Source organism: Balaenoptera physalus (genome assembly GCF_965194825.1).
Source record: "Balaenoptera physalus genome assembly, chromosome: 18".
Classification (NCBI taxonomy): Eukaryota; Metazoa; Chordata; class Mammalia; order Artiodactyla; family Balaenopteridae; genus Balaenoptera; species Balaenoptera physalus.
This window is the reverse complement of record NC_138899.1, coordinates 10,918,229-10,941,146: the sequence shown is the minus strand read 5'-3', so window position 1 is coordinate 10,941,146 and position 22,918 is coordinate 10,918,229. Positions and strand designations below refer to the sequence as shown.

General features: G+C 37.9%; 1 protein-coding gene and 1 long non-coding RNA gene across 11 annotated transcripts in view; both read left to right on the top strand.

Moving 5' to 3' along the window:
• Positions 1-2,378, top strand: part of LOC309647417 — a 34,890-nt gene extending 32,512 nt beyond the window's left edge. Inside the window, exon 2 of the long non-coding RNA XR_014256035.1 lies at positions 1,484-2,378. This is a non-coding gene — a long non-coding RNA (uncharacterized lncRNA). The remainder of the gene's footprint in view (positions 1-1,483) is intronic.
• Positions 1-22,918, top strand: part of CLYBL (citramalyl-CoA lyase) — a 256,049-nt gene that overhangs the window by 202,131 nt on the left and 31,000 nt on the right. For 9 of the 10 annotated variants that reach the window (XR_014255987.1, XR_014255988.1, XR_014255989.1 and 6 more), the window contains exons 3-7: positions 5,946-6,134; positions 10,099-10,200; positions 11,946-12,039; positions 13,357-13,524; positions 18,076-18,200. Coding sequence is in view for 6 of the 10 variants with exons in the window: in XM_082434690.1 (XP_082290816.1) it covers positions 5,946-6,134; positions 10,099-10,200; positions 11,946-12,039; positions 13,357-13,524; positions 18,076-18,200 (678 nt within the window). In the remaining 4 variants the exon portion in view is untranslated. The remainder of the gene's footprint in view (positions 1-5,945; positions 6,135-10,098; positions 10,201-11,945; positions 12,040-13,356; positions 13,525-18,075; positions 18,201-22,918) is intronic. The other variant, XM_082434689.1, reaches the window with a different exon arrangement.

The window sequence follows — 22,918 nt, the reverse complement described above, 5'->3', positions numbered from 1 at the left end:
TTTTTTCTGTTTTTTTGATAGTAGCCATCCTAATGGGTATTAAGTGGTGTCTCGTAGTTTTGATTTACATTTCCCTAATGATTAATGATACTGAACATCTTTTCATGTGCTCATTGTCCATTTTTATATCTTCTTAGGAGAAATGTCTGTTCAAGTCCTCTGCCCATTTTTGAATTGTGTTGTTTGTTTTTTTGGTGCTGAGTTTTAGAAGTTCTATATATGTTCTGAATATATATTCCTTTATCAGACATATGATTTGCAAATATTTTCTCCCATTCTGTGGGTTGCCTTTTTACTCTGTTGAAAGTATCTTTTGATGCACAACATTTTAAATTTTTCATGAAGTTCAGTTTATTTTTTCTTTTGTTACTGGTGCTTTTGGTGTTATTGATGAATGAAATTTTAACCAGTTAACTCATGGTATGTTCAATATTGCTGTAGATTTTCTTTTTTCAAAAACAGGCAAACCAAGGGACTTCCCTGGTGGTCCAGTGGTTAAGACTCTGTGCTACCATTGCAGGGGGGCATGGGTTCAATCCCCGGTCTGAGAACTAAGATCCTGCATGCCACACGTGGTGCAGCCAAAAAAAACAAAGGTAAAAAAAAAAAAACAGGCAAACCAAAATTTTTGGGGGGCTAGAAAACTCAACACTACCATCTTACCTAAAGAAACACTACCAGGTTGTAATAATCAATGAGAATTTGGCTTTTTTTCTAATGCAGTCACTGCAGCAGTCTCTGTGATTATACTACATTTTATACATTTGTAAGAAAAATACAGTAATTTTCTAATGATGACTTTGTCACAGGCACTTCTGTTTTTTAATATTAGTGTATAAAAAGAACTTATATGAAAAAGGAGATCCTTAAATGGAACAATACATCAGAACTTTTAATTTTAAACCAAACGATCTCAAAATTTTCAAAAAAAATCATTTTATATAGATGCCAATATCAGGGCCTTTTGCCCATTCCAATCCATGCTTATGACATCATTTTATGAATTAGATGAAATCGAAGTGAGGTGAGACGGACAAATTCAGAAAAGACAGAATTCATTAGTGTTTTTGAGTATGTGGCATGGCACTTTGCCTTTTGTAGGATGAAAATAGTAATTGCTCATTTTTAAAAATCGCAAAGGTTATGCATCTCCCCAGAGCCTAGAAAATATTCCGTATTTCTTAACTCCCAAGTCTTGTTTCGGCCGCACAGCTTTCTCACTGCTCCTGCTGCATTCAGGGTCGTCTCAGTGATTTCATCTGAAAACATTATATGTTATTAACATACAAGGTTTCGGGGTGGAGGTGGAAGAAGAGAAAGGTGTTAATTCAGATGTTATGAAACTGTAATAATGCTATTATTTAAGACACTTATTTGGGTATGTTTATACTTTGTAGTTTTATAAATAAGCCCAAGGGGCTCCTCCTGGTTGTCACAATCCTCCTTGAATTTCGTATCCTGTCTGTCTCTTCCTATCCGACAGTAGAATTGATGCCGCTCTAATCCCTGGAAGTTTGGAACTAATGAACTGACTGCTGAGCTGCTGCCACGGAGCTTCGTCCCAAACTATACTGTACTTCACACTCGATTTATTCTCCAGATGGCGAGACTGTGCCGCCCCGCCGCGAGGGACCACCTCTTCCACTGGAGTGTAAAAGTGGACGGATGTTGTTTTCTTTGCAGATTTGATCATTCTGAGCTAGAAACTTGCAAGGCTGATTAGTTATTAGCTTTAATGGGTGCCAATTGAACCAACGGCACGCATATTTTCTCCTTTAATTTCAGAGTCTGCAGGTCTCGGTGATGGTTGATTTATCCGCTTTCTTACGTCAGCAGAGCATGTCTCTTCCCCAGGTGATAAGAACCCGGTCTCTGAAATCATAGCACGCCTTGGTTCCTGGCCCAGACAGAGTCACATAATACGGTGGCTTATGTATAAGGACAAGTTTATTAGCCACTGGTCCACTGCACTGAGCAGCCCATGGCACGAAATATCAGTTGAATGTGGGAACTTTGGTAACACCACCTTTTAGGACCAGGGCCTGTGAAGAGTCTGACCTGTGCCAACTTTCTTTGTGGCCTTTGCAGAACCCACCTCTGGAATCAAACATGCTACAAACACACAAAGGTAATTAGTCTCTGCAAAAATCTCATGTAACTGTTGAGGAAGGCCTTACATTCATTATTCCCTCTTTTCAGGTTGTCAGATTTTAGGAGGACAAGTTCATCCTACACTGAGAAATGCTTATTACCAAGGCTGTCCTGCAGTGTTAACACATTTAGAGTGCAGTTCCTTCTAAACTTCATTTTGAACAACCTGTTTTGCTTCCAGAATGTAAGACCACCCCACCCCCCAATAAAGGTTGTTTTTGAGTGGCCTCTTTTTGCCTTCATTTCCTTTTCCTTTTTTCTCCAGGGAGCATTTACCTCCCAATAATCTCAGCAGATCACCCAGATAGCCCTTCTGAGAAGGTGGTGTCTGCCAGGCCGAGTCTTACTAATCCCCCTAATGAGATGGCACTTGGAAGGATGGTCAGGGCCAAACAGGAGCCAAAGAAAAAGAGAGAGAAAGAGAATGAAAGTGTGAAGGGAGCGAGGTGATGGAGATGAGAGAGATGTAAGAGACACGGTAGCAAGAGGTAAGGCCTGTGTGAGAGAGAGAACAGCATGAACAGAATTTCTTTCTTTTCACCACTGGTGGACTGTGGTTCTCTCTAGCTGAAGACCCAGAACTAAATTTAATTGTTCTTAGAAACTGCCTTCCTCTCACCCAACAGATGGCATGGGTGTATTTGCTAGCACAGTAACATATTTCACCATTAAAATACCAAAAAGAAAAAAAAAAAAAACATGCTTGTTGGTTGGTGTAAATTCAGTGAAGTTGTTGGATATTTTGGGATACACAGCAGAGGGATGCACACTTCACTTATGTAAATTGTCACAAGCAACAGCCCGTTAATAAGAGTGTTGTATGGCAATATACCTCCAAAGCCATCATCTTTTTTTGGAAAGGTACAGAATGATGAAGTGGAAAGAGCTTGGTTTTAATTCTGAGCCAGAAAGAGGAAAAAAAGTCTAATAAAATGCTGAGTAGTCACTGCTCATTATTACAGCATGAAAAGTACTAATCAGATTATGCCTAAAATTGGAATGGGGTACTTCATTTGCAGCCAATTTCACAAGGGCTGAATTTTACTAAGTAAACCAGAATGTGCTGAAACCATGGCAATCTGACTTTAGATAAAAATCACAAACAGGTTTAGAACATGAGCTTTGAACAAACAGTCCCCTTCGAATCCAAGTGAAACAACTAAACAGCTTAGAGGTCAGATTTTGTTTGACACCAACATTAACAATTTAGGAAGCTGATGTTGCCAGGGATCCTGCGTCCTTGAGCGCACATGCAGATTAAACTAGAGGATGGAGATGATGATTCAAATAACTCAAGTTTTTTGTTTTTTGTTTTTTTAATAAATTTATTTATTTATTTAATTATTCTTGGCTGCGTTGGGTCTTCGTTGCTGTGCGCGGGCTTTCTCTAGTTGCGGCGAGCAGGGGCTACTCTTCGTTGCAGTGCGCGGGCTTCTCATTGTGGTGGCTTCTCTTGTTGTGGAGCTCGGGCTCTAGGCACGCGGGCTCAGTAGTTGTGGCTTGTGGACTTAGTTGCTCCATGGCATGTGGGATCTTCCTGGACCAGGGCTCGACCCCGTGTCCGCTGCATTGACAGGCGGATTCTTAACCACTGCGCCACCAGGGAAGTCCCTCAATTACCTCAAGTTTTAAAATGCACTTCAGCCCAAATGATCTAGTTAGTTCCCTTCCATTTTCCATTCACTTTGTCCCAGCATACCCTTTACAAGCCCGACCTGCCCTTGAAAGGAAACCTGGAAGTTGAAACTTTTCTGAGCTGAAGCCATGCCGGGTTTGTAGCTGTGCCAGGCTGCGTGGAGCATAGCGCATCTTAGGTTCTCTGAGGCCGTGGATCTAGATACACACAGGAAGCATTCCTCTCAACAGCTGTCGATGGCCTTGGAACCATACTACTGAGTTGACTTCTGACCTTCACCTTCAGGATCTTCCTATCCTGTGGCTGCAGCAAGAGGGCAGGACAGAGCAAGCGGATGCATTTTATTGCTGTGGGACAGCACACAGCACGGTGTGGAACCAAGCCACTGTCGGCTGCATCCTTCCTCACTTTAGCTGGCATGAGCTCTCTCTTGCTTTTGTCTAAGCTTGGCGTAATTATTGGCAGTCAGAGCTCAGTAAATCAGGACTCCACAGAGCTGTCTCAAACTGCTCCTATGTACTCTGCGTCCATCCGACTTGACAGCTCTAAGCTGGTTTCCTCACACTGTTTAACTCAGACCACATTTGGAGACCTTCCCTGCTTCCACCCGGTCGTAGACCTACATCCGCCTGGTTTAAATCTACTGTCTCGGCTTGTCTCCTTGATTGGACTTCGACTCAATATTGGCTCAAATAATTCTTTTCTATGCTTTGGTTTATTATTTTCCTAGATAACTATTGCCATCCAAATGGCCATATATTGTTAAGACCTTTTTTTTTTCAAACTACATTCATCAGCAGTGAGAAGCTTTAAAGTTTTATTAGTATCATAAAAACCCTTCCCAAATGAAACTACTTTTGATAAGTGTTCATTCTGACAATGAGAATTTGTTGAGGGCTGTTGGCAAGTTGGAGGAATTTGGTTTTGAAACTGAAATTGGCAGGAAGTAATGACCCCAAGGGCTTTCTTTCCCTTAATTCCGGCCCCCATGCCCCCAGTGCACTCCTCTCTCCCCAACCCCTATCCCCCCTTCATCACCCCAACTCAAAGCCAATAAATAACATGTTTGGTTTTATACAGTTTTTCTGGGGACAATTCAAATACTGAAGCAGACTTTCAACCTTTCAGCTTTTCTTAACTGTGGAGCAAAGCCTGCCAAATCAAAGAAAAAAAAGTATTTGTCTACCACTTCATGAAGGGATTTCTTGGTGATATTACTGCCTTCCATCTGAATAAGCTGGAGCTTTTTTGTAGTGTGAAGTGTCATTTTCCTGTGAGTGCCTTCTTAATTGAATGTTAAGATTCAACTGAGTTGCAAAAAAATTTTTAAGTGAATAAAAAAAGCATGACACATGTGGAAAGAGAAAAACAAATCCTTATTTTTTTCCCTAATGTGAATATGCTGGCAGTCAAGACTACCATTAATCCATAAGTTATCTAGTTTCTTGTATTTATTAAATGAGAAAATGCAGGTAGAGCACTTAGCACCATGCCTGGTGCTTAGTAAATGCTCAATAAATGTTACCTATTAATTATTTTACCTTTCCAGTGGGAAAGTAATGCTAATGCACAAAATGAGAACACTATTTATTTATTTATAAATTTATAAATTTATTTTTGGCTGCGTTGGGTCTTCATGGCTGTACACGGGCTTTCTCTAGTTGCAGCGAGTGGGGGCTACTCTTCGTTGCAGTGCACCACAGGCTTCTCTTGTTGCGGAGCACAGGCTCTAGGCGCACAGGCTTCAGTAGTTGTGGTATGTGGGCTCAGTAGTTGTGGCTCACGGGCTTAGCTGCTCCGCGCCATGTGGGATCTTCCAGGACCAGGGATCGAACCCGTGTCCCCTGCATTGGCAGGCGGATTCTTAACCACTGTGCCACCAGGGAAGTCCTGAGACCACTATTTAGACCACTCTTTCACCAGCGTGCATTACAATGGCTCTCATCTCTGCTATAGTCATCTGGAATGAAGTCTGGAAATCAGTCACTTGCCTGTCAGATTGGACAACTCATTTCAAATACCAGTTATTTGGTGGACATAGTAGACGTCATAATGGTGCTCAGACTCTCAATCCACGTAAGAGTTTCATAGACAGTTTGATTGTGTTTCTTCTCAATGATAAATAAACTTAGGAGATACATTTTATCTACACTTACAGGATGAAGCTCGATTGAGAATAGTAAAAACTCTTGAAGACTTTGATCTGGGCCCAGCTGAAAAGTGTGTAAGAATCAACTCAGTGTCCAGTGGTCTGGCCGAAGAAGACCTGCAGGCCCTCCTGCGGTCCCGGGTCCTTCCTTCCAGCCTGATGCTCCCGAAGGTAGAAGATCCTGAAGAAATCCAGTGGGTGAGTAGCTCATGCTTTGCTTTAATTAAAGACTCAGGAGAGGCTAACAAGGAGTAGCAGAAAGGAAGGATTTGGGTGCTGTAGGTTTTGAAAATGCATACACAGAGCAGAGAGAAAGGGAACTGAGAAAAAGGAGCAGGCCCCAAAGACCATTTCCTGCATACGAGGAGAACCTGGCTTTGCCGTAAGTGTTCACTGGAACAGCTCTGCGCTTGAAATGATGCTCCTGCTGCCTTAACAGATCTGTGCTTTAGACAGATCAGCCTCCTCCAGAGCAGCCCCTGGAAACCAGCTTACCGAGACGACACCGGCCAGGCCCTAACCCTCCACCTGGAAGAGCAGTGATTGCATACCTCTTAGGCAGATTCATTTGAAGTCATCAGAGACAGTGAAAGCACATTAGCTGCAAAGGAAAAAATGAACCTAGAGGAGGAGAGGAAAAGGTCACTCCTTAGGGCAACTGTAGGAAGAGACAGGAAGCTTTTAACTAGTGGTTTTAATTAGCACAGATATTATTTCCTGAACAGTTTTCTAGTTCATCCTTTTTAAATTGCTGACAGGTGTGTTTGTTTCATGACAGACTTTTCAGCCAATAAACCCCTGGCATGTCAAATTCCTTAAGAAAACTTTGAAATGGGCCTAATTATACTATGATTGTTCTAATTGTTAAAGTGGGGTGGAGGTTGGAGGGTGAGGCTAGATTTTATTTAGGGGCTGCTGTGATTCTGCAGATCTCTGCTGAATACAGTACGGTTCCACCGTGCCACTCCTGAGAGGAGGGCCCGTGGCACCCAGGTGCTGGAAGCATGGTAAGGGCGTGTGGACAGTGGTGATTTTGATGCCACATCTAGGGTGATCCCTAAGGCTGTGGCTTCAACTGTAGCAATACGCCAAGTTCTAGTTGTGGCACCCAAATACATTGCTCACCTTTTCAGTGCCTGTAGCTATGTCGGCTCTGTGCTTTCCAGTGCCATGGCTGCCTGCCACATGTGGCTACGGAGCAGTCGAAATGTGGCCAGTCCAAATTGAGATGCGCTGTAAGATACACGGGACTTTGAAGACTTCATAGCACCCTCCCTGGTGCCCCCCCCCCCCCGAAAAAAGAATGTTCTCAATAATTTTTATGTTGATTACATGTTGAAATGATAATATTTCAGATATATTGGGTTGAATAAACCTCTTATTAAAGTTAAATTCACCATCTGTTTCATCTTACTCTTATAATGTAGCTACTAGAAAGTTTAGAATTACACAGGTAGCTACCATTATTTTTCTGTCCGTCAGCTCTGCATTGGTGTCTTCCTGAAGACCTCCGTTCAGGGGCCCATATTTACTTTCAAAACTGGAGCTCTTCTCAGCAAGGTCACCCCTCAGGAGCTGGGAGATCCTAGTGATAGCAGGTTAATGTCCTCAAGAGTTCCTACCCCATTCGAATGTGTCTCAAGTTGATTGAAATGGAATCTGAAGTCACTGTTCCCTTTTGGTTTCATAGTTAATGCCTATTTATCACCGTTATTACCCCTCATTTGAGAGGGGAGGGCTCACCCCAGCCTTCAGCTAAGGCCTCTGTTCGCTGTTTTAAATCCTTGGATGTGAGGAACATACCGAAATCTAAATAGGATTTCTAGTTAACAGAAGTCTTTTGGGCTGTTTATTTTTTCCTCTCCGTTTGTATTTATGTGAAGCATAAAACCCAGAGCCTGATGCACAACTGAAAGATGGGCTTCCTTGTTTTCTTTTGTGTGAGAATCTCTCGCTGGCCTTTTGTCGCTAGTGTGGGTTCTTGTTTGACTGGCACGGCTTATTGGGCGGTAACAAGCGTGACTGGACCTCCTTTGTGGCGGGACAATTCTCCCACAAATCCCGGACAGGGCGCATTCTCCCAGCACGCTGCCGGGTGTGCACTGGAACTGAAAGAATTGCTGAGCCCTGCTACTTCATCTCCTCCCCAATCTCTTTGTGATCTTCCCCCTTCTTTTCCTCCCCCCACGCCCCCAGTCCCCTCCACCTCGCTGAAATGAACACTTTACCAGGCCGGAAACATTTAATCGTCTCCTTTTGAAAAAAATTAATTGAAACTTCTCCACTAGTTACCTTTTGTGTTAGTACTTAATGCAATTTTTTAAGAAAGAAGGGGAGGAGGAGGAGGAGGATGGGCTAGAATATTTAATTTTTAAATGCCCCTATTGGCGTAAAAACAAAAGGCATTAGAGATTTTTCTCACTAGGAACAGGGAATATATTGTAAAGGATTTACCTAGTTTTCAACTCTGCGGTTTTTGTGGTTATAACCATTATCACAAAGAATGGGGCAAGTAACATTGCAAGTTTTTCTTTTTTCTTAACAAGAAAAACAAAATTTCTCCAGTGCACAGGTAACACCAAAATCACTAATATTTTATCACCCATTTTCTAGCTTAAATGTGCCATAAATTAGGCTTTATTTTCATTTTCGTGGAATACTGTACACTTTGTCCCCTGAAACTGTAGGCTTCTCTTCCTTCTTGCTGTTTTGGTTGAGTTATTCCTTCCCTTGTAAAGTTGCTAAGGAGGTGATGATCATGGTGTGGAGGAAGGGAGGGGCAGTGGGAGCAACTGGGAATAATTCTTCATCACTGAAAGCTGTGATTTATTTTAGCCTAATTGTAAAGTTACTGCAAATCGCTCAAAAGCTTTTTAAAGATCCCAGTGATTAGATTTTTTTTGGTTGGGGAGGGAGGTGCTGCATGGGCAGTTGTGGGGGGGCAGCTAAAAGGGGAAATAACACCTCTAATCCTGCTTCTGGTAAATAGGCTGCCAGCCTTTAAAATGAGTTTCCTTTCTATTAGTCAGAATATTATGCTAAGCCTTAAGCATTAGTTTTTTTATGTTGCCATAGCAGCCCTATTCCTGCAGGGTGGTGACCTGCGATGATTACAGTACAAAGCTTATAGGGTCTTGAAACCCCCTTTGAAGATGAAAAGTCTTTGATGGTTTATATTTATGCAAATCTCTTAGATATGATTTACCCAACTGAGACTGAATGGAGAGATGATTAAAATTCCCTTTTCCTTTGATATCCATTAATGGCTGAATATTCCTTAAATTTAAAATGGATATATATGTTTTTATCTTTATTTACAAAAATAGCTTTTTCGTACCTGTGTGTTTTTTTTTTTATCTCCCCACATCTTATTAGATCTAGATAGACATAATAGATTTACAATTTAGAGTGTGGTGGGGTTTTTTTTTTTTTCCCCCTTTGAAAGGGGTGGGGGGGAGATCTGTGCAAGAGCTTTTGTATGTTTCCAGATGATAGATTTTGGAATTTGGGCTACCCCACTGGCAGCACAGAGCTAGCTGTGAACTGGTCTCATGGAAAAAATTGGCGAGCTTTGGTCTTCAAAGAATTAAACTTCCTTTTTAAGGTCTTCCTAGGTAAGCTAAAAAATTATGAAGAAAAACCTCCGAACAAAGGGTAGTGTTGCTATAATGAATAATATGGATTCCACGTAGAAAGCTGCTGAACAGTTACACCGACGTCTGTGCGGGGTCCGAAACAAAACCAGAATGGCAGGTAGAGCAAGCCTTCATTGTTTTAGGGGCCTGCCACATGCACTGAACGAAGGGAAAGCGAGAGGGCTTAAGTAAAAACCTTTGCAAGGAAAGCATTTAAACTTGAGAATCTCTCCTTCCACTTCTTAACTCCTAGGCCTCAAATTGCTCCTTCAGAAAAAAAAACAATTTTTAATGCTTGGGGTTTTACTATTTAGTTTGCTGGGAACTTTGTTACCTTTTCTCTTTGGTCTTTCCTCTGTTTTTTCCCTTTTTTTTTTTTTTTTTTTTTTTTTTATTCTTTGTGTGGATGAAAGAGGCTGGGATATTACTTCCTCAGGTCAAAGACTTAAATACTACTTCTATTCTACAGTTCAATGATTGTACATTTTTTTCCCCCCACTAGTCACCTATGACACTTTTTATTCTAGTTTTCAGACAAATTTTCATTCTACTTACAAGGCCGAAAACTTGAACAACCTATGAATTTAATCCCTTTTGTGGAAACTGCAATGGGTTTACTCAATTTTAAGGTAAGAAAACCATAATGTGGCTAGTAAGTTAGTATTTTATTTATTACCTAAAGAGAACTTTTGTTTTCAATTTTAACATCTACTTAAAATATTTTTCTAGAAAGATTTATAAGCAAAGTAAACCTTGAGCACCATTTGTTATCTGTAATAACCAAAACCAGGTTGCGAGCATCTTAGAAAACAGAGAAATAGACACAGTAGCAAGGAAAAACTTCCCAGTCCTAAATATTTACATGAAATATTTATATATTCCTGGCATTAATTTTAATTAAATAATCACTATATAAATTTTTGCTGTGAATTATTACATTTATAGAATAAATGTACATGAACATTTGTCACCCTTATGAATTAACTTTCAATTATTCTTTTGTAACAATTGCCTTTTATTGGGAAATTATCAGGCCTCTTTGTAGCAACATAATCTATAATGTCTAATACATAAGATTACTATTTTTGAGTTAGTATACACACTAATTTGTACTATATTATTTCAGTTTGCCACATTAGAACATAAAATATCTCCTAATATACATTCAGGAAGATTAGCTGAGCCAAGCATTTTCACCATTGTATGGCTGCATTAAACTATTTGCCTTAACGAATTCATAGCTAGCTTGTTTCTTCCTCTTTATCAGTGGCCATTTACATTGTTTTCCAAAATACGCCTCACGTTCCACCTGACCTGTGAACATCACTGTAGCGCCCCATCCCCGAGGGCAGGAGAGAAGAAATACCTAAAAACAAAAACAAAAAAAAGATAGTTGAACTGTACTGGAGAGATAATATGTGAGCAAAGGCTCCAAGAGGAAACTTTGAGAGACCTACTGGCCTATGCAGGAGGGGCAGAGTGCAATGTTTGGGGAGCTGCTTCGGGCCTCGTGATCAGCATGTTTACACCACTAAGCACGAGTCCTTCCAGCCTGCCCTAGAATTCTGAGGATATAGTCAACGCATATTTCTTAGATGCAACTAGATTCATACAGTGATTTCATTTTAAGCACTGGTTTGCCATTTTATTCATAATACACTTAGAAGCACTCACAGCCCCTGAAATTAATCAACAGTGTCCTCACCGGTTCTCATGTCCTCCCCACTCACATATGTTAGCATGCTTTCTCTCCACCTTTGCAGCACCACAGTCCTGTCGAAGATGACTGTTATTCATATTTAATTTCACAGAGAAATGTCCAAGTTGCTTATTCATACATCTTGGATGACTTATTGCATTTTTATTTTCCCCTCTGGAGTTGTAGATTTTTGTATTGTTTGTCTTTAATCCTGAGACCATTTACTAAGAAATCTTGATCCCAATGCAAATAATCCAATTAGTTTGATTTTTAAATTCTTTCCTTTTCTCCTGTGGTTTTATGTTTATTGTTGGAGGGTCTCTTAAAGCAAAAACAAATTTTGGAAGAACAGAAATAACTTACAGTCCAATCAAAATGAGTTAACTTGAAAGTTTCTCTAGAGATTGGATGAACTAAAACTTGAACATTGTAACTGTATTAATATATACTAACTATATTAATATAATCCATTAAGCAAAGCAAATATATGCAACATACTTACTTTGGACAATATTAAATACCTTTTGAAAGGGGTGAATTGGGGCTGCATTTTCAGGACTGCTTTCAGCTAAAGTGTGTTAAGAGGTGGACCTTTCTGTTACTGAAATATACCATGCTTCTTCTCTCTAATGGGTGCATTTCTGTGAGCTCTGGTTCTGTTCTGCTCTTTTACAGGCAGTGTGTGAAGAAGCACTAAAGAACGGGCCTCAAGTGGGTCTTTTTCTAGATGCAGTCGTTTTTGGAGGAGAAGACTTTCGAGCCAGCATAGGTGTCAAAGACATGGTTCTCTTCTCATTCTCTCTGTGCATATGTGTATATATTTTTTCTTTGCTCCTTCAAGAATGGGCATTTACATGACAATATATATTTGCCAACCATGACAATGGTTTTTCAGCTGAATGAGCAATACTTCCTGATAATTTAGGGCACCTCATAGCTGTCCTTCTTCCAGAACACTACATCATCACTTCCATTCATTTATAAAATAACTAATAAAAAGCCTGTCGTAGCCTCAGACATGTTCAGGCATATATGACATCTACTGTGTTCATAATAACTACATTACGTGAACAGCCTCTCTGTTGCTTAAATGTGTTGTTTTCCCATCAGTCTGACGGCTGTCTAGGCTTCTAACACAAATTTAAGGCAGTTTCACATTGCTTTGATGAATCATTTTCTACATTAAATGAAGTATGTAAAAATTTAAAATAGATCTTAAATTCCCCCTAAAATATATTTCAGAACCCCTTTATTATGAAATATTTATTGAGATAGTATGCTTGTTTTCACTGATCTTCCCCATCCCTTGGGCACTATGTCTTCGGTCTGGGTGCATGTATAACTAACTAGAGGCTGTGAGTGCATCTAGAAAAGAGGCCAAGGCCACAAAGTGTTTTCAGAACACCATTCCCAGTGACCTGAATACAAGAGCTTTCCCTGAGCAGTGATATGGTCCAAATATAAACAGTGACAGTTACCCCCCTCCTGGGGGAAAAAGAGGAACCAGTCTTTCCAGGAGACTTTTGTGTATCCAACAGCTCAGTGGACACTTTCTGCCTCCTCAAAATGAGTGTCCTTTCGTTTCCCCAAGTTCTCCATCCACACCCTGAAGCTGCAGTATTTGGCTCAGAACCTGTTATGACATGGCATTACAACCACAGCACACGAATTCTGTGCTCAGTGACGGAAGTTAACTATTTCCACGCACAGCTGTTTGGCTACCTTTTATGGTGCTATCTTTGGACTGACACTTTCTGAGCAATGGCAAGAAGGAAAAAATACACCGGGAGTCCTTTGTGACCTATCAAGTCATTTGTGTCTAGCTCCTGAGGTAGGGAAGGGGGCTCTTCTTAATGCACGTGCAAGTAATTACACGAAAAGATGCCTTGCAATATAAAGAGATACATGTGAGATTTAACTCTGCCTCCACATAGCCCTCTCTTCATTTATATTTGAATCATCATTTCGCTAGGGAGAAATCCCCAGGAAAACAGAGATGTCTTTACAAACGGCGTTTTTATAATAGATATCTAGGTCCAGTTTCCAAAGTTAACGTCTCCTTTCTCGGTCAACATTCTGTTTTCAGGTGCAACAAGTAGTAAGGAGACCCAAGATATTCTCTACGCCCGACAAAAGATTATTGTTGTAGCAAAGGCCTTTGGCCTGCAGGCCATAGACCTGGTGTACATCGACTTCCAGGATGGAGAGGGGCTTCTCAAGCAGTCGAGAGAAGGAGCTGCAATGGGATTTACTGGTATGATTCTTAATAATATCTTAGAAAGCAGTATCTAGATTAAGCAAACATTCCAGAAAAACAGAAATTTAACCAGGAACTGGTGTTTCTAATGTAGCCAGGTGTCTCATATACTTATTCCACTATTTGAAACAAGAAAAAGTTATCAAGGACCAGAACCTGCCAAACAAATTGTCATGTTTGTCTTTGGCTCCACAAGTCAAAAAACAAAGCACTCGTTTTAGTTTCTCCTAATATTACTTACCAGTTTTTTCTGTCCTCTTAAGTATTTTGTTGCAGTTTTTGCTGACACGAGGGGAGGGATGAGGCCATTTTAGAAGTGTTTTTGAGGGAACTGCCGTAAGAATTTGAGTTGATGGGGAGAAAAAAATTTCCTCAAATATTCAAAATATTAATTTATTTCTGAAAAAAATTTAGTGGTATCTTCTTTTTTTTTTTTTTTAAACTCATAACTAGCCTTTTATTCTTCTGGCACTTCAAGCCCCTCCTTACTCTCCCACCTCCCAGTAAGTGTCTGTGCACCTGGTGACACCTATGGGCATTGGCTGGCACTAAGATCAGCGGGTCCTCGAAATCCTGTCCTGGAGAACAGGCAGATATCTGTTGATTGGTGTGCCCAATCACTCAGATACCCAGGAGCCCAGGGAGCAGCCGAAAATTATATTTTTGCAACAGAAATCTATTTTTTAAAAAACCACAATAGGATTTTATATACAAACACATGTCAGCAGTTGCACACACACACACGTACACAACCATGGGTAAAAAACACCATAAGCTCTTTTATTCTTATTTGTTCTCCTGCTGCAAGTTCTAAGGATATCCTGATCAGAGATGTACCCAAAAAATAAGGAAAAGAGACAAGCATCCATGCTATTCCTTTTGTAAATATTTTTGAAATGTGTTCATTTAGAGGTCAATGAAAGAAACATTTCATAAAGTGACCTTCAATGTTAAAGATACCTTCGTGGATGTTAATTTAACCCAAAGTAAAATTGAAAGACTGTAGAAACCATTTTAGTGTTATAGTAGAATTAAGTAAAGCTCTGACCTTTGTGTTTGTGTTTTTAACATAAAGAGTTAAAATGTGATTCCCCCAATTTGTTAAATAAATAAATAAATGTCTATTATAGAGAAATATTTCTCAGTCATCTGAACTATTAATAAATGAATCCTTCCTACATTTAATAGTGACTGAGAGAGAAAGAGTCCCTCCACTAAATCCCTGGCGTCGTCCTTGTCTCTGTGCCTGTGACACCTGCCTCTTTTCAACGACCTGTTAGGATGTGGCCCAAATGGAAAAGTTGGAGAAAAACTCCATGAAATCTATCTAATAGACCCCGATGTTGTTGGTCTAAAATATGTGTCTTTGGCTGCCAAGCAGCCAGATGTTGCTCTGAAATAGGCACTAATACAATAAAAAATAGAAAACACTAAATTGATGGGGGCCTCTCTCACCATCTCTCGGGATAACCTGGGTGTCCCCTGCTTCCTCTGGGGTAAATGTTTGCTCCAGAACTTATAAGGGAGTTTGAGAGTTTCTCCAAGAGACAGGACTGAATTAAATTGGTCCCTAATTCAATCGTAGAAGACAAGTTATTGCAAATCAGATTTAAATTTCTAGACTGTGCCCAACTCAGCATGAGGAGCTTACGGACTTGGCACTATTGTTTCTCAACAACAGGGAGTATTAAATCACAAAAAAAAATGGAAGTGGGAGGGAGAGGGGAGAGAATGAGGAGGCACGGAGGGTACAGTGCCCATTATATATTCAAGTGAACAAGTCAGTAAAGTAGGAAGCTAAACTTCAGAGCCATTTTGTAATTTTTAGAAAGAAGGTCTTTATTGTCCCAATTATATTTCTGTACACCAAGAAAAGGTAATTAGTCTGATAATAAGATAGGAGATTATTTGTAGTATTTTTAAACAATAAGTGCTTTAATGAGTATTTTAGACCACTCACGATCTGCTTGTCCTAATTATTTGTCATTTAATTGCCATACTTTGGGCTTTGCACAAGAAGGGAGAAAAGGAAGGAAAGAAGGAAGGAAAGAAAGGGGAGGGAAGGAAGGAGGGGAAGAAAAAAGGAGAGCTATACACCCTATCTGAAGCAAGTGGTTGAAAGTTTTAAAATTCAATAAAGTATTATGTTATCCATAACACTGATAAGGATCTGTGCTAATAAGGATTTTCTCGACTTTTTAAAATTAGATATTTTTTAATGAGTTGTAGTTTTTTTGCAACTTAGCCATGTAACAAACAGCTGGTTACAGTTTCTTTTCTGTAATCATTGTTTCATGGGGCCGCAATCCATGTAAATTGACTTTAAATCAATGCATTGGCTGTATAAATGACTATTAACTTTAGGAATTATTTTTATAAAAAGAAACCAAAAATAAATCTTGGAATAAAGCTTTAACAGCCAACTTAGTCATCACAGTTATTCCAGTACTACATGCTGAGAAGAAAGATTATAAATATGAAGCACTATAGGTTTCCTTCTTTTTTGCAATCTTTTGTAGAAGACAAAAATGACACCATCATACAGTTACCTAAAAGACTTGACAGGTATTGATTTAAAGCACTATATATCAAGTGGTACTGTAAAAAGGATTTCATGGTCATAAATTTTAATGTCTTCCAATTTTGCACCCTCTCAGTAACTTGTCAATAACAACTCTTCTGTATAAAATATTTGCTTTGCTCCCACATGGCATTAAAGTCTGATGTTCAGTTGTTGGGATATATAAGATTTGACGAAAGATAACTTCACATATGGAGGTTCATAAATTTCTAAAACCTAACACATATCTTAAAATTAGCCTCAGTACCAAAATATGGCTACTTAAAAGCCATCATTAGTTTCACAGCATTGTAAATAGTTTATGTTTTGCTTCTCAATTTATAGTGTCTGTACCAAGAAGTTCCCATGAAATCTGGCTTTTTACACATCAGTGTAAATTATGTACATAAATTATAAAATTCAGGACTAACAATTAGTACAAAATGACTACCAGAACTGACATCCTTTATTAATAATATTGTAACAACTGTTAGATTACTTAAATATAATTTCAATATCTACTATTGAAAAAAAGTCTCATTTGTCATAATTGATGTTATTTGTTCCCAGAAATTATTCCTCAAATAATTTAAAGCATCTTTATTTATATAGGATTTTAATGTTTTATTAGTATGCTGACAGATAATGAAATAGCAACATGAGGATGTTTTAATTATGCTACTGTAAAGAAAAGATATTGTTATATTTATTTACTTAAACTCTTTTTCATGAAATACTAAAATTTTTTTAGAAACATTGTTCTTTTTTCTATTTGACAGAATAATGACAGTAACAGGAATGGACCTTTTATAAAACATCACGGATATAATTTGTACTGGCTATATGTTAAAGCTGCTGTTTCAAAGGCAAAGCAAATTGATATGCCAACAAATATACTTAGCAGAGTAAATTATCATTAAATGTACATTCATTTTTAAAGAACCAAATATGTCTATAATTTTATCATATAATAAAATATAATCTCATCATTATTATAACATTAAATTATGTTGCATTTTATCAATGACCTGATTAGATTCCACTCTTCCCTGATTTTTAAATTGTTTTTTAATGACTACATGATTTCATAGAATCCTGTGACTCTTATCTTTGTATAATGTTTTAATTTAAGATTCCTTTCTAAAGCTTTTTTAAAACCGTTACTACAGAAATAAGATTTCTTCTGGGGTGTCTAAGCATCTGTATAAAGGAGAAATATCCAATCTTCATTCCATAAGCAAAAAGGGAAAATCTGAGGGGTTTTTTTTTTTGGTTAGAGAAACTTTATGTAATTTTTTATTTAAACATTTTTAAATGGAGTAATCTAGAGATCACAGTGTTCGAATCTGCCTTCTGTTTTACTATACTGAATAAAATTTTTTTCATTGAAATCCAATTTTCTATTAGTGGTTAGAAGGGATACACTAAATTCATCTAAAAGAAAGAAAATTGAATGTATTATTGTAAGACACTATTGATATTAATATAGTTGTAATGTCTGCTTCTGTAAGCTTTATGAAAACCAACAGACCACTTTTAAAAGAAATCATGGAAGATGGGATAATGGTACAGAATAAGCAAAAGACAACTTGCAGAACTGGAAAGAATTAACATGTAATTTTTTTCTACTTTAACTTAAAATAATCACTTTAATTTGCAGACATTATCCTTTTAAAGTTCCAGCCAAAGCAGTTATTCAACGTGCTGCCTGGTCAATCCACCTGTAACTAAAAATGAGAGATTATCTGCTCTAAGGTGGCATTTCTATAGGATCGGAAACACAATTACTCCCATTGTTGTATTTGTTCTTATGTGGTATTCTGGAAAAGCCTGCCTGATTGTGTTATTTTCTTTTTAAAAAGTTCTAAAAATAATTAGTTATTTTACATACAGACTGTAAGGCATTCAGGAGACTGGCGTGGTTGAGACATTTTGTTTGAACATCTGTTTGTTGTTTTGTGTTTCCGGTGTTATTAATCTTTGTGTAGGTAAGCAGGTGATACACCCTAACCAAATTGCAGTGGTCCAGGAGCAGTTTTCTCCTTCCCCTGAAAAAATTAAGTGGGCTGAAGAACTGATTGCTGCCTTTAAAGAACATCAGCAATTAGGAAAGGTAAATGTTTTGTTAATGCCTTGAAACATTGGTGAAACTGGCGTTTAAAATACTGTGGGGAAGAATGAAAAAATATATATTGTTTGAGTGGTTTTTAAAAACTCGTATTTTGAGGAGGAGGATATGTGTGGGCTTAGGGGGGACAACATTTATCACTGAGAAATTCACTTAAGGTAAATTTGCCCTTCCACGTTCCTAAATATTTCATTCACTGGATCTCAAGTCTCTCATTTTATTCTTTTCATAAACTGTATTGGCAGCCTTTGAGAAAATAGAAGTCTGTTTAGTTTTACTCTACAGACCTGATGCAGCATTCATATGAAAATAATTTTAGATCAGAATGAGAACAAGTTGTAATGGAATAAACACAGTTTGATCAAATGGTTCTTGTGGAGAGAAGAAATAAATTTCAAGTTATTTTAATTTGGGGGGAAAAAAGTACAAAAATCTCCTCCGGTTTAGTCATTTAAGAGTGGGAGGTTGTATATGTGTTAGTACCAATTTCTGGACCTGAGATTTGGATAGAATGGAAAGCAAATTAACACTGGAGTATGGTTGTTCCTAATTTAGTGCATCATTGAGCCTCGCGTTTCCTGCTCTGTGGGTTTCTGCTATGTAAATATTGCAGTGGTGATGCACAATCTGTCTCCACTTTGTGCCAGTAACACTTAAATTAGGTGTCGCCTGAAGGAAGATTTTATGCTAGTTGCAGCATTGTCAGTTAATTATCTTAAAGGTTATTTGCAATAATACCGTTTGCCTCTTTTTAAGAGGATGGGGGGAAAGTTGCATTTATAAATCCATCCTAGAGGTTGTATCTAAACCTGGCCTTGTCACTTACATAAGGAATGAAGTTTTGATGCCCGTAATGCAAAAGTACTTAGGGGAGAAAGAATGTTGAAACATTATGAAGGTTCTAAATGTTAAACAGTACCCCCTACAAAAAAAAAAAGAACAAAATTGGTTTTCAGTGGTGAACCGGTGACATCAGTGTGAGAAGTGTGGCTTACACTTTTCACTGGCAGTAAAAACACCTAAAAATCCCAGGGCTTTCAAAAGTAGGTAACAATATTAAGTGGGTCACTCCCTCCCTCTCATTACCTGCCTTCAGCTCCAGCCATGCTCGCATGCTCACCCTCACACACTTTCAGGCTCATCTTTGCACAAACTGGCACTTAAAATCAAAAGACGGAATATATGACACTGGAGACATCCCATTTGGACTATAGCAGTTTCGGGATAAACAGCAACCTTTCGTTTCAAATCAGTAGTGACTATCAAAAAAAACATATTGCAGTGGGTAAAAAGATTTTTTCAGTTGACATTATGTTTTATGTCCACTTCTATATCTTGATCCCAAAATCCAGATCCTCCATGAATAAATATAGATACTTATCTAGAGAGAAGAGCCATATACTTTTACATTTATACATGCAAATAACTCCATCCACTCCCCTCTCCTGCATGCTTGCCTGTGCACACACTCACTAAATGTTCTGTACCTCTGTGTGTGCCTTATGCCAGCTAAGGATATGTACCTGATACATACTTCCTACTGAAGTAAACTGAGGCAGGATGGGGACCATCCAAACGGCAGACCAAGTAGAGTTCCAGTCTGGGCCAACACTGCCTTCTTGAACTGTCTACACTGGGTTTCACATTGGATAAAATCAAAGGGCACCACTGGCATTATAAGCAGCTAGAGGTGTGGAAGAAGTTACCTAAGTTTCCGTAGTCAGCAAAGAAAATTCAAACTAGAAACACACTCTTTTACCAGCATTTAAGTTCTTGAATGAGGGAAAAACACTTTTCCATTGTATCTTGAAAGTGCTATTCCCAGGGAAAATTGCCCTAAAGTGTCCTTGCCTTTTGATGATGGCAACTTAGATGTTAAATTCTGAACTGTTTTTTTTTTTTTTTTTAAATAAGAAATGCCCTCTTGTTGGGACATACGCTTTCACAACAGTGTGGTAGAATAGCTTTTCTTAACACAGAACCATAGAAATTAGAGCAGAAGGGAGGCTCACTATTAGGTCACTTCTTCCCTGCCCCATTCGTGTAGGTTTGTTTCCTACAGCAAATTCTCCTGGTGCTTTGTCCAGCAAGGTTTAAATGATTCAAGTAATGGGGCTTCCAGTGGGGACATATGGTTATTTTATCCAATCCGCATGTTTCTTTCACCTTGCCTATAAATTGGCTGGTCACAAAAATTGGGTCTGCAGGTAGGTGACTCTGGGTCTTGAGGGGTCTTGGGGTTTAAATAATGTAGGTTCTGTTTGTAAAGATTTAGTATAAATAGGTCGCTCAGTTGTATAAAATATTGCTTCCAACAAACATCTAATCTGTTTTATTTCAAATGTGACTCACTGATGAAAACATAAACCCTCGGATACTTTGTCCAAAGCACAGGTGACTCTCTCAACGATGGGAAACTGATGGTTTGTGTCCTAGTGAGATATTTATAAATTTCTAAAAGACCTTTTTCGCCCTCTGATGAAAATTTCATTCAAGTAATGCTTTCAAGTAGAAATGACCCAAGAAGGCAAAATTATGTATCATTGCTTTTCTCTACTTCCTGCTCCCATCTTAAATTGTATTCTGCCCTAAGATGAAAGGTATAGCTGAAGTTCACAGTTAGTGCTGGGTCATTTGTATTTTCTATAGTGATAATAATATTATTATTCAAAATAACACACTTCATGAGAATACTTAGATCACAAGTAGATAAATTATTGGGGTTTAGTCTTTAGTATCACAGGAATTTTTTTTGTTCTATATTAATTAAAAGTTCTAAGGAAATAAAGTTTGATGCCCTTAGTCTAATGTTGGCTAAAAAATACTTTACATTAAAAAATAATAAAAAATAACAATCTGCTCATATAATCTGTCTCTGTTTGGCAGGTGATGATACTTGTGACTGCTTTGTTTCAGGAAACTAAAGATATTTATTTTCAGGCTAAAAAATTTTGTCTGGCATGACAGTCCCCATCATAAGAATTAGGGCTATAGATTGATATTAGGGACTCATTAAAATCTGCTGGAAAAAGTTTAAACATTCCACATACTCTGTGCTCCTATTTTAATTCCCATAAGCTAAAATATTTCTACTTTAGCTGACACCAGTTGTGAGGTATATATCCACACTATTAATCACACTTGATTCTTTCTTTCATCCTTCCAGAAAAATATAATTTGAGATACAACCTGCATGTCATTAACTATTTTAGTCTCAAATTATTTGGTGAAATATTTTAGCCAGGATAAATCACTGCCATGTGATTTGTTTTAAATTTGTAAAGTATTTTCTTAAAAGTTAATTTCGTTTTTGATGTCATTTTTTTCATAATAACAATGATTCCAATATTTGAAAATTCTCCATTCAGAACTGAATTTAGTATTGTTTAAAATATGATTTTAACACTTCTTTTGTTATCAACTAAGAACTGTATCTAGTATGAAATTAGATAATTGAAATGAAATCATCCCAAGCAAATAATTAGTTAATATTAGTTGATATCAATAAAATTGTAATTTGTATATAAATAAATACATATACATATTTATACTATATATATATATACACATTCATATATGTATGCTACTGAGTATTTTTTCACATCTATATTATAAACTCAGTGCTAAATTCATCACTTCTTAGGCAAAAATGACAGCTAAAGGAAATAGTTGGTTGCTTTTTTAAAATGATTGATAATCCCAGGAGATCCTACATTTAGAATTTACCATTTCTTTTCAAATAGAGGCTCTAACAGAAAAATATGAAAAAATAGCAAAAGGTATTAAGAATAGCAACATGTATTACATGAGATCGATCTTTAAAGGTACTTTGCTAGAATATTCATATTTCTGCAGTGTCTGGCTACCAATATAGCTTTGCTTCATTTTCAGTATTCTAAGCACTCTATTCATAGTAAATCTGTAAATGCTTTATTTGGTTTTGGAAGGATTTTGTTTAAATTTTTCAATATTTTTTGTTCATTATAACTTCTCAAGCTGGCTAAAAACCGAGGAAGGGAAAGTGTCCACCTTTAAAATCTAGGTTCCACTAGTAATTATAAAGGTCAAAAATAAGGTCACTAGCTGACATAACAACTATAAACAACACACATAACTGAAACATCCTAACTTCACTCAAGAGAGAGCAATAATGCAGATTAATATGTTTACATTAATAAGCAAATCCCCTCTAGGAATATAAATTGGGAACTTATATCTTAATAAAGAAAGAAAAAAGAAAGAGGTTTTTTTCCCTCATGTAAGTCTTTTCGTCTAGAAAATTACAAAGAATAATTCCCCCTCCCCAATATTGAAAGCAAATTATTTTCATAGGTATCTGATTACGGCTCAGACACCTTTCGTTTGTGTTTCCAAATGCAAGGCTTTACAAAAGAAATACTGTTTGGTCCAGATGGCCTTCTAGAAGGCTCCCTGAGAGAACTCAGAAGTCTCTCTAGCCAAAAATATTGTTTCCGCTTATTCAAGTGCCAGAAATCCCACTGCCACTCTTTCACGCAGATAAAATAAACCATCCAAAGATTTGGTTGTTGTCTTTGTCAAAGGAAGGGGTTGATTCCACTAATAGACAACAGTGTGCCCTCCCACACTCATGCATCCCACTGCCTACAGCCTTGCCCCCTTTATTTGTAAGCAGAAATGCTAAAATCAGAACTGAGTGATTGCCAGTGAAAATGAAAGAGGAA